This window comes from Bufo bufo, chromosome 4 (assembly GCF_905171765.1).
Source record: "Bufo bufo chromosome 4, aBufBuf1.1, whole genome shotgun sequence".
NCBI classification, from domain to species: domain Eukaryota; kingdom Metazoa; phylum Chordata; class Amphibia; order Anura; family Bufonidae; genus Bufo; species Bufo bufo.
In genome coordinates, this window is record NC_053392.1 from 133,479,484 (window position 1) to 133,491,947 (window position 12,464).

The 12,464-nt window shown below is 44.6% G+C and overlaps 1 protein-coding gene across 1 annotated transcript in view; it reads left to right on the forward strand.

Annotated features, from left to right (window-relative positions):
* Positions 1-6,611, forward strand: part of FARP2 (FERM, ARH/RhoGEF and pleckstrin domain protein 2) — a 131,296-nt gene extending 124,685 nt beyond the window's left edge. Inside the window, exons 23-27 of the mRNA XM_040429934.1 lie at positions 594-688; positions 1,404-1,513; positions 3,517-3,624; positions 4,194-4,345; positions 6,319-6,611. Of these exons, the coding sequence (XP_040285868.1) occupies positions 594-688; positions 1,404-1,513; positions 3,517-3,624; positions 4,194-4,345; positions 6,319-6,400 (547 nt within the window). The 3' untranslated portion in view covers positions 6,401-6,611. The remainder of the gene's footprint in view (positions 1-593; positions 689-1,403; positions 1,514-3,516; positions 3,625-4,193; positions 4,346-6,318) is intronic.
* The last annotated feature ends 5,853 nt before the right edge of the window (positions 6,612-12,464 follow it).

Sequence of the window (12,464 nt, forward strand, 5' to 3'; positions counted from 1 at the left end):
AGTTCAATCACATTGAATAATGTGTATGTCTAAAGGCCCCTTCCCAAAGCGTTCCCTCCTAACAATCGCCTGCTCATCAGAGAAGACCGCTCCATTTACATGCAGTGATCTCCTCTACAGTATGGGGAGATGTGATCACTAATGCCATCGCTCGTCCCCATACAGAATCGTTGTTTGCCGGCAGCAAAGCGTGTTTAGACAGCATCGGCAAATGATGATTCAGGTGTCTGCACCAACGATCCTCTTACTCGATGAAGGAGCGTTTCGGCAGCACCTTTTCACAAGCGTGTATCATTAATGAGCATTCATATGAACATCGGGCAGTCTAATGTGGCCTTAACAGCTTAGCTGGAACTGATAATGCATTGCACCCTGTTGCAGTGCATTCTGGGAATTTTTTTATTTTTTTTAATTGGACAGAAGTACAGTGTCTGGAGTAAAGATGACAATACTGAACAGAAGAGTATTCATTTGTAATGGCTGAACGTGGGCAGATTGTGGATGTGTGTGTTACATATATGTGGCATCTTCTGCTGAATGAGGACACTCATCATCCTCTTCTGATCATACTGGGTTTTGTCTGTCATTTTAAGTTCTCAGGTGGACATGAGGCGCTGGCTGGATGATCTGAATGCGGCTATTAGTCGGGCTCCGAGATACAGTGAACTTTCTGCCCTATCACTACAGCGTGAGTCTCTTTTATAATATCTTCCATCAGTCGCTATACAGATGCAGCGCAGCTGACCTTTGCAACAAAAGTCACTGTCCATGGACTTTAATGGTGCATTTACGTGTTGGATCATGTTTTTTCATGTGATTTTGATTGAGGGTTTAAGTTTTGCAAAGACTCATTCTTTTTGTAGGTGTATGTGTGAACACAGCCCAAATGCCTTGTGATTACCCCTTGAGTAAAGACAATTATGTGTGCCTGCAGTACTATGTAGAGCCTCATAGAACTGGATACCACATTGCCCCACATGACCAACTCGGCTCTGCTGCATCCAGAGATGCTGACGTGTTATCTATTCAAACCAAATGCCACCTAAGGTGACTTTCACACTTGCGTTTACATTTTCCAGCAGAGGATCTCATTACTGGAGAAAAACGCCTTCGTTTTGTCCCCATTCATTGTCAACGGGGACAAAACAGAACTGAACAGAACGGAGTGCTCCAAAATGCATTCCTTTCCGTTCGGTTGCGTTCTCATACCAGAGAGGAAACCGCAGCATGCCGGATCAGGCAAAAATCCCGAGTGTGAAAGTATCCTAACATAGAATACATACACATGAAACATTTCTATTGAGGATTTCTGACAACTGTAATTAAACATTTGGCACAAGGTGTCAGGTTCAGCCAGGGTTCGATTTAGCCATTTGATTCATGCTGTGCCCATCTCTCCCCAGAGCCAGTTCTCCAGGCCCCAGGGCAGATCCATCATCCCAACACACTCAGCCATGTTTGCTGGTATCGAAACCAGAGTGTGTCCCTGACTGATCACATCACTATGATGGAGGTAAGATCCGGTATAAAGCACTAACCTTTATAATGTTCAAAACCTTTACAAGTCATGAAATTGGGGTCCCCTCTTCTGACTTGAAAATCAAAGTTAAGCTGAAAGGGGTTTTATGGGGCTTTATCATCGATGGGCCAGTAAGATCGGCTGTAGCTATTGATGTAAATGGTGATTTGTGTCTACATCTCCATGATGGATGGCACTGCGCCTGGCAGGAATCAGAAGCGGACACGTCATTGGAACCTTTCAGTAGTGCAGCTTATGATCGGTCAAACTCACCAACTTCGGTAGGACTGGCTGACTGATGTGTATTGGTGTGACCCAAATTTCGCTTGATAAATGTTGCACAAAAAAGTATCAGGCGTGGTGAAATAGAAAATTAGTTCTCATGAGAGATAAACCATTGCCAGACGTGTCTGATTGCAGCTTATACTAGGTTCACACTAGCGTTGGGCGATCCAGCAGCCTGTTTCGGGAGGCTGTGTACACATAAAAGCCGTCTGTTGGCCAGACAAAAACCATTGCATGCAGCCGTATTTGTCCGTCCGAAACCCAGCATTATGCCAGAAAGTGGCCTGATCACCACCAGATCCCATTCTAGTCAATGGGTATCCAGCGGTAAATGGCAGTATGCTGAATATAGTCAAATCCGGCAGGCTGTTCTTAGCAGCTTTCATAACTGAGGTGTGAACTAACCCTTATTCCCCTCTCCCTATTGAGAACATATACAGTACATGCTCAATAGCCCTGATTTACTAATCCTATAGATCAGGCATCCTCAAACTGCGGCCCTCCAGCTGTTGCAAAGCTACAACTCCCAGCATGCTCGAACAGCCTACAGGTATCAGCCTACAGCAGGGCATTGTGGAAGTTGTAGTTTTACAACAGCTGGGGGGCCGCAGTTTGAGAATGCCTGATATAGATGGTTAAAGCTTAGGGCTGTACACAAACAGATTATCTGACAGATTTTCTGACCAATCATTGGTCAGATGGCCTATTAAACACAGATCTTTTGTTATACACATCAACTATTGCAGGCATGGCCAACCTGTGGCTCTCCAGCTGTTGTAAAAGTACAACTCCCACCATGCCCTGCTGCAGGCTGATAGCTGTAGGCAGTCTGAGCATGCTGGGAGTTGTAGTTTTGCAACAGCTGGAGAGCCTCAGGTTGGCCATGCCTGAACTATTGGTCTGATTGGACAAATATTGGTCAGATAATCTGTTGGTGTAATATAGCCCTTAGACAGGTTGTCTAGACCTGCACCAGATTTATCACAGGGGCGCAGACTGGGTAAAACATTTGCTGCAGGGATAGACACTTTTCTCTGACTGTATAACAACTATTGGTTGGCTTACTTTGAGACAGAATTTTACATCAAAATTGTTGTATTTGAGGCCACGTCCCCTTTTCCCATAAAGCCCATTCCCTTTTTGAGAAAGTGGGGGAGAAAGTATAAAAATCCTAGTTGTACCAAATAGAGCCAGTTTAGGCAGATTCTAGCCGTAGACGCATTAGTAACTCGATTAATATGTATGGGGGTTCAGGGCGAATGGCTGGACGAGATTCGGATGACTGCTATCTGAAGTGTTTTTTATAATTTCTTTTACAGGCATACTATCTTCCTGATGTTTTGCTGTGCAGGGGTCAAACGTCGAAATTCTAAGTTCCCTGCATTGTAAATTCAGGTTACTTGAGATACTTTCTTAAGGTAGCCACAGATGTGAGACATTTGTTGGTAGGGTAGCAGATTTTGGAAGGATATACTGATATCATAATCTAATGCAGTGATGCTCAACCTGCGGCCCTCCAGCTGTTGTAAAACTACAAGTCTCAGCATGCCCTAATAGCTGTAGGCTGTCCAGGCATACTGGGAGTTGTAGTTTTGCAACAGTTGGAGGGCCGCAGGTTGGGCATGTCTGATCTATTGTATACAGGCCAATGGTCTTCAGCATTGTTATGCATTATTTGTCTCTTTATTAACTATCCACTTGGTTCTCTCTAGAATCAGCTCTCGGGTTACTTGCTTCGTAAGTTCAAGAACAGCAATGGCTGGCAGCGGCTGTGGGTGATCTTCACCAATTTCTGCCTTTACTTCTATAAAACGCATCAGGTAAAGAAATGAATTCACAGAATAACTTCCAAGCGCTCAGGTAGAGCATCATTATCATTAATATTCAGTGATTGTATTACGCTTCAAGACTGAACATGAGTTCAGCAATTACAAAGTCTTCATGTACATGAAAGACGGGCGGTCTGATCTTCTCATAACAGTTGTATGTAAGGTGAGCAGAACGTTCATATGCGTCATGAACTATCCTATCAGTTTGTAGCTTTGTTAGTTTTTCAGAACTTCTCTCATCTACATAAAGCAGTAGCACTAGGTAAGTCACAGCCAGATAATGCTGCAAACCGCCGTATCCCCGTTGACTATAATAGGAACCGACAGGGATCTTTCCGCTTTCCAGCATAAATGCTAGCGTTTGGCCGGAAAAAAGTCCTACATTCAGAACTTTTTGTCTGGCCCAAAGCTGGCATTTATATCGGAAAGTTGCAAGATCCCCATCGGATCCCAGTATTATAGACAATGGATTTCTGTCTGTTTGTGGCATTATCCGGGTATGCCTGCCTGATTTCAAAACGTAGATGTGAAGGTAGCCTGAAGGATGTGTATGTTCACAGGAAGATGCTCCACTTGCCTCATTGCCGCTGCTGGGATACACAGTTAGTGTCCCGACCTTCTCTGATCCTGTCACCTGTTGCCACGTCTTCAAACTGCATTTCAAGTCTCATGTATACTTCTTCAGAGCGGACAGCGAGTATACATGGAGGAGGTAAGACTGTTATATTGGTAATGTTTTGTTTTTTTATAATCTTTGACATTTTTTACTCTTTTTTTATTTATTTATTTTTTTCTGCATAATTGAAGCTGTCCAGATAGAATTTATATGCTTTTGGAAATTCCCGATATGACTTAACACTTACACTGCCCACAGTAGAAGGATTGAAGCCAGTGAACTCAGAGGAGCTTATGCACTAAAAACTAGTTCAATGTAGTATTGCTACCTATAGCATATACCAAGCAGAGATTAGTCTACTTTCACATTGGCGTTTCTGGGTCCGCTTGTGAGATCCGTTTCAGGGCGCTCACAAGCGGATAAGGATCCGTTCAGAATGCATCAATTTGGCTGCGTTTGGTCTCAGTCACGTTTTTTAGATGGTCACTAAAACGCAGCTTGCCGCGTTTTGGTGACTGTCTAACTATGCGGAGCCAAACGGATCCGTCTTGACTTACAATGTAAGTCAATGGGGACGGATCCGTTTTTCACTGACACAATATGGTGCAATTGAAAACGGATTTGTCCCCCATTGACTTTAAATGTAAGTCAAGACGGATCCGTTTTGACTTTTTTTTTAATGAATAATGCAAACGGATACAATCGTTTGCATTATTGGTGCGGTTCCGTCTGTGCAGATACAACAAGACTGATCCGCACCAAACGCGAGTGTGAAAGTAGCCTTATCTGATAATCAACAAACTTATCTTCATAAATGAACTCAACCTGTGCCTCTCCGGCTCTAGCAAATCTCCCCAAATTCTGCAAGAGAATCACAATGTTGAAGATCCATTATCTACATAGTAAGGTTAAAAAAATTACATTGTCCGATATTTTCAACCCAGTGTCCTGTAATGTTAATGCAAAGAGAAAAATAGACCCCCATGAGACAGAAGCCAATTATCAAAATTTATCATTTCATCATCATGAGGCAGATAGTTCTATAGTCTCACTGCTCTTTCCCCTACACATTGGACGCCCCCTTGTTATAACCACAGCCCGAACATCTGTCTACCCATAAGTATGCATACTTAGTGTGCAGGTTTCATTTAATGGGGAGAGGGAGACAATTCGCTGCCAGATGCTTGGTGTTGGCTTATCTCCTGACTCAACAAAAGTTTGGACGTGTTGAAATCCATTTTGGTGGTTGAAGGGAGAGTTGTGAAGCCCCATGCAAATTGTTGTAGGTCCCAACAGCATTGATCTAATGTGTGTGGACAGCTTTAACCTTTTTAAGTTTTTCAACTGCGGGATGCCCAACCTGCGGCCCTTCAGCTGTTGCAAAACTACAACTTCCAGCATGCCCTGATAGCTATAGGCTGTCCAGGCATGCTGGGAGTTGTAGTTTTGCATCAGCTGAAGGGCCACAGGTTGGGCATCCCTGCAGTAGAGGATAAAGTATAAAGGAAGGGCTTAGGCACATAAATTCAGCAAAAAAAAATAAAAATCAATGGCAAAATCCACACAAGTTACACATGGATTTGTTTTGTAATTTACTCTATACATTGCAAAGAGTGATATCTGCAGCATAAATTCACATGCTGTAGGTCAGTTTTTCCTGCCGATTATTTTACACAGCGTGTGGACAAGATTTAGTAGAATCTCATCTACCTTTCTGCTGCTGTAGTACAATATGGAAAAACCACAGCGTATCCACCATGTGTGATGACCTTGCTTCAGTTCCTTCAGAAGATATTTGAAATCTGGATCAAACCCCCCCCCCCCCCCCCCTGTCACGCAGCATTTCCAGAAACTAACGTCACAAAGAAATAGCTGGATGTAATTTTAGGAAACATTACAATTTAAGGACTAAAATTCTTAAGCACTTAAATAAGCGTAATGTTTGGGTGAGTTAATACAATGGAATTCCTTTAGTCACTGAGGTCTACGTTTCTTTCTTCTAGTTGTTAAGATCAGAAAGTTTACTGTAAATTAGCTGGTAATGTCTCCTTTATCTAATGTATCTCCAGGTGGATGGAAGTGATCAGGCGTGGAGTGAGCTCCCCAGGGAAAATCGGACACTTAGCCGAGGATGGAATCATTGTTGATTGACCCTATGACAAACTAATTACAGCTTGAAGTCAGGACAAGTATATACAAGAACACAAACAGGCGTTTTGTAAAGGATGCAAAGAATGGAATGTGCACTAGGAGATGTTAATAGAAATTACTAAAGAGCAAAAATTTTAGAAGAAGAAGAAAATCCCTTTATTGTCCCTCAGTGGGGAAATCTTGGCATAACAGCAGAAATCACATTCACAACAGGAGCAAAAATAAGAGTAATTAGAAATTAAAGAGTAAAAATACAAGAAAAACATAACACAGAATTTACTTAAAAAATTCACTACTGGGTTTCTGGGAACAGTGGTGGTTATAAATCCTAACCACTGCTGGGAGGAAGGACCTCCGATAACGTTCCTTCGTGCACCTAGGATGCAACAGTCTGTCACTGAAGGAGCTCTTCAGCTCCACAACAACATCATGCATGGGGTGGGAGACATTGTCTAACAGTGATGTTAATTTTGCTAGAGTTCTTCTGTCACCCACCTACTGCACTGGATGAAGGGGACAACCTAGGACAGAGCTGGCCTTCTTAATGAGCTTATCTAATCTCTGTCTCTCAGCCACAGATGAGCTGCTCCCCCAACAAACCACACCATAGAATATGGCTGATGCCACCACCGAGTCAAAGAAGATCTTTAGGAGAGTCCCCTGCACTCCAAAGGACCTCAGTCTCCTTAACAGATAGAGTCTGCTCTGACCCTTTTTGAAAAGAGCATCGGTGTTATGGCTCCAGTCAGTTTGTTGTTCAGGTAAACACCCAGTTACTTATAAGAGTACACCACCTCAATGTCTGTTCCCTGTATGTTCACCGGAACCAAAGCAGAGGGCCTCTGTCTGCGGAAATCCACCAGCTCCTTGGTTTTTCTCGCATTGATCTGGAGCTGGTTCCGCTGACACCAGTCCACAAAATCCTTTGTCCCCTGTCTGTACTCACCTGTGATAAGGCCGACTATGGCAGAGTCATCAGAAAACTTCTGTAGGTGGCAGCCTGGGGAGTTGATGGAGAAGTCTGCAGTGTAGAGGGTGAAGAGGAAGGAACAGTTCCCTGTGGTGCCCCTGTACTGCAGATCAGCTTGTCAGAGACACAACCCTGAGATTTAACAAACTGTGGGCATTCTGTGAGGTAGTCAAGTATCCAATGCGATATGTGGTGGTCCACTCCTGCCTTCTCCAGCTTGTCCCTCAGAAGTCCAGGTTGGATGGTGTTAAACTAGAGAAATCAAAAAAAATGATCCTCTCAGTGCTTCTAGGCCTCTTCAGGTGAGTTAGAGCTCTGTGTAGGAAGTAGATGATGGCATAATCCACCCTGATGCCAGGCTGGTAGGCAAACTGCAGTGGATCCAATGAAGACCTCACCAGGGGGCGAAGATGGTTGAGAACCAGCCTCTCGAGGGTCTTCAAGTGTGAGGTCAGTGCTATCGGTCTGTAGCTGCTGAGGTCTTTCGGGTGTGAGGTCTTTGGCACTGGTACCACACAGGAGGTCTTCCACAGCTGTGGAACCTTCCCCAGCCTCAGGCTCATGTTGAACATGTGACCCATAATGCCACACAGTTGGTCTGAGCAGCACTTCAGGATCCTGGAGCTGATGCCGTCTAGTCCTGCAGCTTTACACCACCTCGATTTTTTGTAGTTCCTTCCTCACCTGGAGTGTGGTGGAGGACAAGGTGGGCATGTGGGGAGGGGGGTGAACGATGGAGTCCTCTGGTGTAGAGGGAGAGAGTGGTGGTAGGTTGCTGAGAGTTGAACAGGCAGTGATGGTAGTGGTGGGGGAGGTATTAAATGTACTCCACACATTTGCAAAGAAGTGAATCTGAAATGACTGATCAGTAACACAAGCACATTTACATTGCAGTAATCTGGAAATCCATACAGCAACAGAAATTTTATTGCCTATTATTGCACGTTATAATCCAGGGCTGTTTATGGCACTAATTAGAAAAGACAACAGATAGATTAATTAGGCTACTTGTTTCATAGTGCATAGTAAAACTAGTTCCTACTTAAGTGACAGCCTGCGGTCAGGATTTGGCTTTAACCCAATTTAAAGTGTTGTCCCGCCAAAAGAACATATACCCCATCCACAGAATAGAGGGTAAGTATCTGATTGGTGGGGGTCATCTATTCAACTCTGTAGGACAGATGAAGAGCAGCAGCGTTCAGTGCTGTGCTATCTGCTGCCGTCCCAGACAGTTAAATGGAGCACATCACGCATGCGTGTTACACATAATTCTAGTGATTGTTGAGAGCCCCAGCAGTCGGACTCCTACTGATCACATACAAAGCCCTTACCTAAAGGATATGGAATAAGTTCTTATGGTGGGACAACCCCTTCAAGTACCAATAAAGTGCTGAGAAATGTGTTGGCCGTATATAAATAAAGATTATTAATATGTGAAAAAATTTGATTATCTTGGACGCAAGGGTCCTTGCACAAGGCTGCATTAAGAAATTTGTTGGTTATGGATCTATAATAGGGTGGCCATGGTCTGCTGTGAGGCCATACTGTACCTTAGCTTTTATACAGAGGCACATAGAGGTTTCCCACATGTAATTTGAGGCAAAAAAAAGCATGGCATGTAGCTTTGCGGGACTTATTATGGAGATATTCCCTCCTAAAAACACTGCCCTACATTTATGAAAAAAAATATTGGAATAAATTTGGTCCTTGTTATTTATTTGGAGTAAATAAATCTATTACAGGGCGCATGCCTCTTAATAAATTAGGTGCATTTTGGACTCTCTTAAAGGGGTTGTCTCACTTCAGCAAATATACATTTAATTATAATATAATGTATAATATACATTTATTATGTAGAGAAAGTTAATACAAGGCACTTACTAATGTATTGTTATTGTCCACATTGCCTCCTTCGTTGGCTGGATTCATTTTTCCATCACATCCATGCATACTTGCTCTGCTCTTCTAAGAAATCTCATAGAAATTAATTGAGCATGCTTGGAATTGTAGTTTCACAACAGCTGGAGTGCTGAAGGTCGCTGATGCCTGTTCTAGATGCAGTATGAACAAATCTGTCCAAAAGTTAAAACCATGCCTCTCCTCTGGAAAGCTACAACCATTTTGCCAAATTTTTAGGTTCACCGACAGTCCATCTTAGTCTCTCAAGATGGATTTAGCAGAAAATTCGGAGTAAATGTTCATTTAGGAAAGGAGGGTAAGAAAATTACCGTATTTTTCGCCCCATAAGACGCACTCCCTCCCCCCCCCCCCCAAAAAAATGGGGGGGAAATGCCCCTGCGTCTTATGGGGCGAATGCTGACAGTTTAACATCGCTGGATGTGTTATATACGAGCGAGCGGGGGCCGGGGGAGGGACTGGGAGGAGGAGCTGGGGGCCGGAATAGCGGCGGGGCGGTGCAGTCAGTGTACTATAGCGCCGCTCCGGTATAGTAATATTAAATGTCTTATTCAATTAAAATGTATTACATATGCCCCCTCACTTCTAAATTCCTAATAGTACCTTACATCCTATTCCTAATTGGTTCTGTACAATGCCTGGCAGGCAGGCCGGGCGGGCGGCAGCGTAACTCCCTGATGTCACGTGCCTGCTCCGCCTACTTTATGAATGAAGCAGGCGGCGCAGGCAAGTGACGTCAGTGAGTGACGCGCCGGCCGCCCAGCCTGCCTGCCGGCATTGTACAGAACCTATTAGGAATAGGATGTAAGGTACTATTAGGAATTTAGGAGTGAGGGGGCATAGGTAATACATTTTAATTGAATAAGACATCTTATATTTGTATACTGGGGGGGGGGCGGGGCTGATCCGTGGATGGCACAGTGTGGGGGTGGGGGGGGTCTGTGGATGGCACTGTTATGGGCCGGGGGGTCTGTGGATGGCACTGTTATGGGGTGGGGGGGTCTGTGGATGGCACATATACAACAGTGCCAGCCACAGATCCCCCTGTAACAGTGCCATCCACAGATCCCCCCTGTAACAGTGCCATCCACAGATCCCCCTGTAACAGTGCCACCCACAGATCTCCCCTGTAACAGTGCCACCCACAGATCCCCCCTGTAACAGTGCCACCCACAGATCCCCCCTGTAACAGTGCCATCCACAGATCCCCCCCTGTAACAGTGCCAGCCACAGATCCCCCCCCTGTAACAGTGCCAGCCACAGATCCCCCCCCCTGTAACAGTGCCAGCCACAGATCCCCCCCCTGTAACAGTGTCCGTTATCCACAGATCCCCCTGTAACAGTGTCCGTCATCCACAGATCCCCCTGTAACAGTGTCCGTCATCCACAGATCCCCCCTGTAACAGTGTCCGTCATCCACAGATCCCCCTGTAACAGTGTCCGTCATCCACAGATCCCCCCCCGTAACAGTGTCCGTCATCCACAGATCCCCCCCCCATAACAGTGTCTGTCATCCACAGATCCCCCCCATAACAGTGTCCGTCATCCACAGATCCCCCCATAACAGTGTCCGTCATCCACAGATCCCCCCATAACAGTGTCCGTCATCCACAGATCCCCCCCATAACAGTGTCCGTCATCCACAGATCCCCCCATAACAGTGTCCGTCATCCACAGATCCCCCCATAACAGTGTCCGTCATCCACAGATCCCCCCATAACAGTGTCCGTCATCCACAGATCCCCAGTAATAGTGCCATCCACAGACCACCGTTAGTTCCAAACCCACCAAAAGCACACCTTTTGGTTCAAAATATTTTTTTTCTTCTTTTTCTCCCCAAAAACCTAGGTGCGTCTTATGGGCCGGTGCGTCTTATAGGGCGAAAAATACGGTAGGTGCTTGATAAGAGAAGAAAGTCACTTTTCTCTGATAATCGGAATTAGTCTTACCAGTAATTCTGTTTCCATTATTGCACCATGATGGCATACAACTGGAGATTGACCCCTGACCTCTGTAGGGGCAGGAAACAGAGATGTTTAATTGCCCCCTCTCACCACCATTCACCAGTGTATTTCTAAATTACTACAATGCCCCAGAGACATATTAAGTTTATCATTTTTTATTTTTATATTTTTTGAGTATTTAATCATACCCTATAATGATGAGAGTCGATATCTACCTAAATAGATTTCCTCATTTTTTAATATATTTTTTTTATTTATTTTTTTTTGGGGGGGGGGGGGGGTCGTGCCATCATGGTGGATTCATGGAAACAGAATTAGGCTACTTTCACATCTGCGTTTTCAATTCCGCTATTGAGATTCGTCATAGGATCTCAATAGTGGGGGGAAAACGCTTCAGTTTTGTCCCCATTCATTGTCAATGGGGACAGAACTGAACGAAATGCAATGCACCAAAATGCATTCCGTTCCGTTTGGTTGCGTCCCCAAGCAGCGTTTTTCTGTCCGCGATATGGTGCGGAGCAAGACGGATCCGTCCTGACGCACAATGTATTTCTATTTCCCTGACACAATAGAAAACGGATCCATCCCCTATTGACTTTCAATGGTATTCATGATGGATCCGTCATGGCTACATAAGACATAATACAACCGGATCCGTTCATGACGGATGCATGCGGTTCTATTATTGTAACTGAAGCGTTTTTGCAGATCCATGAAGGATCCGCAAAAAACGCTAGTGTGAAAGTAGCCTTACCGGTAAGACTAATTCCGATTTTCCATTTCACCACCATGACGGCATACAACTGGAGACCTAACAGATCACTAATCATTAAGGGGGGGCTACGGCTATGACAAAGATAGATCAAGTCTATAATGTTTGACAAAGGTGTGCATATTGGACCAGGTCGCAGCCTTGCAGATCTGTTCCAAGGATGCACCCGCTTTTTCAGCATAAGAGGAAGACATAGCCCTAGTGGAATGGGCTCTAACGTTTATAGGACAATCCCGACCCTGGACATTATAACAGTTATAAATAGTTTGTCTAATCCTTCTAGCAATAGATGCCTTTGATACCATTTTACCTCTGTTCTTCCCTGCAAACTGGACTAAGGCTACTTTCACACTAGTGGCAGGACGGATCTGACAGGCTGTTCACCCTGTCGGATCTGTCCTGCCGCTCTTTCCCCATTGACTATAATGGGGACGGGGGCGG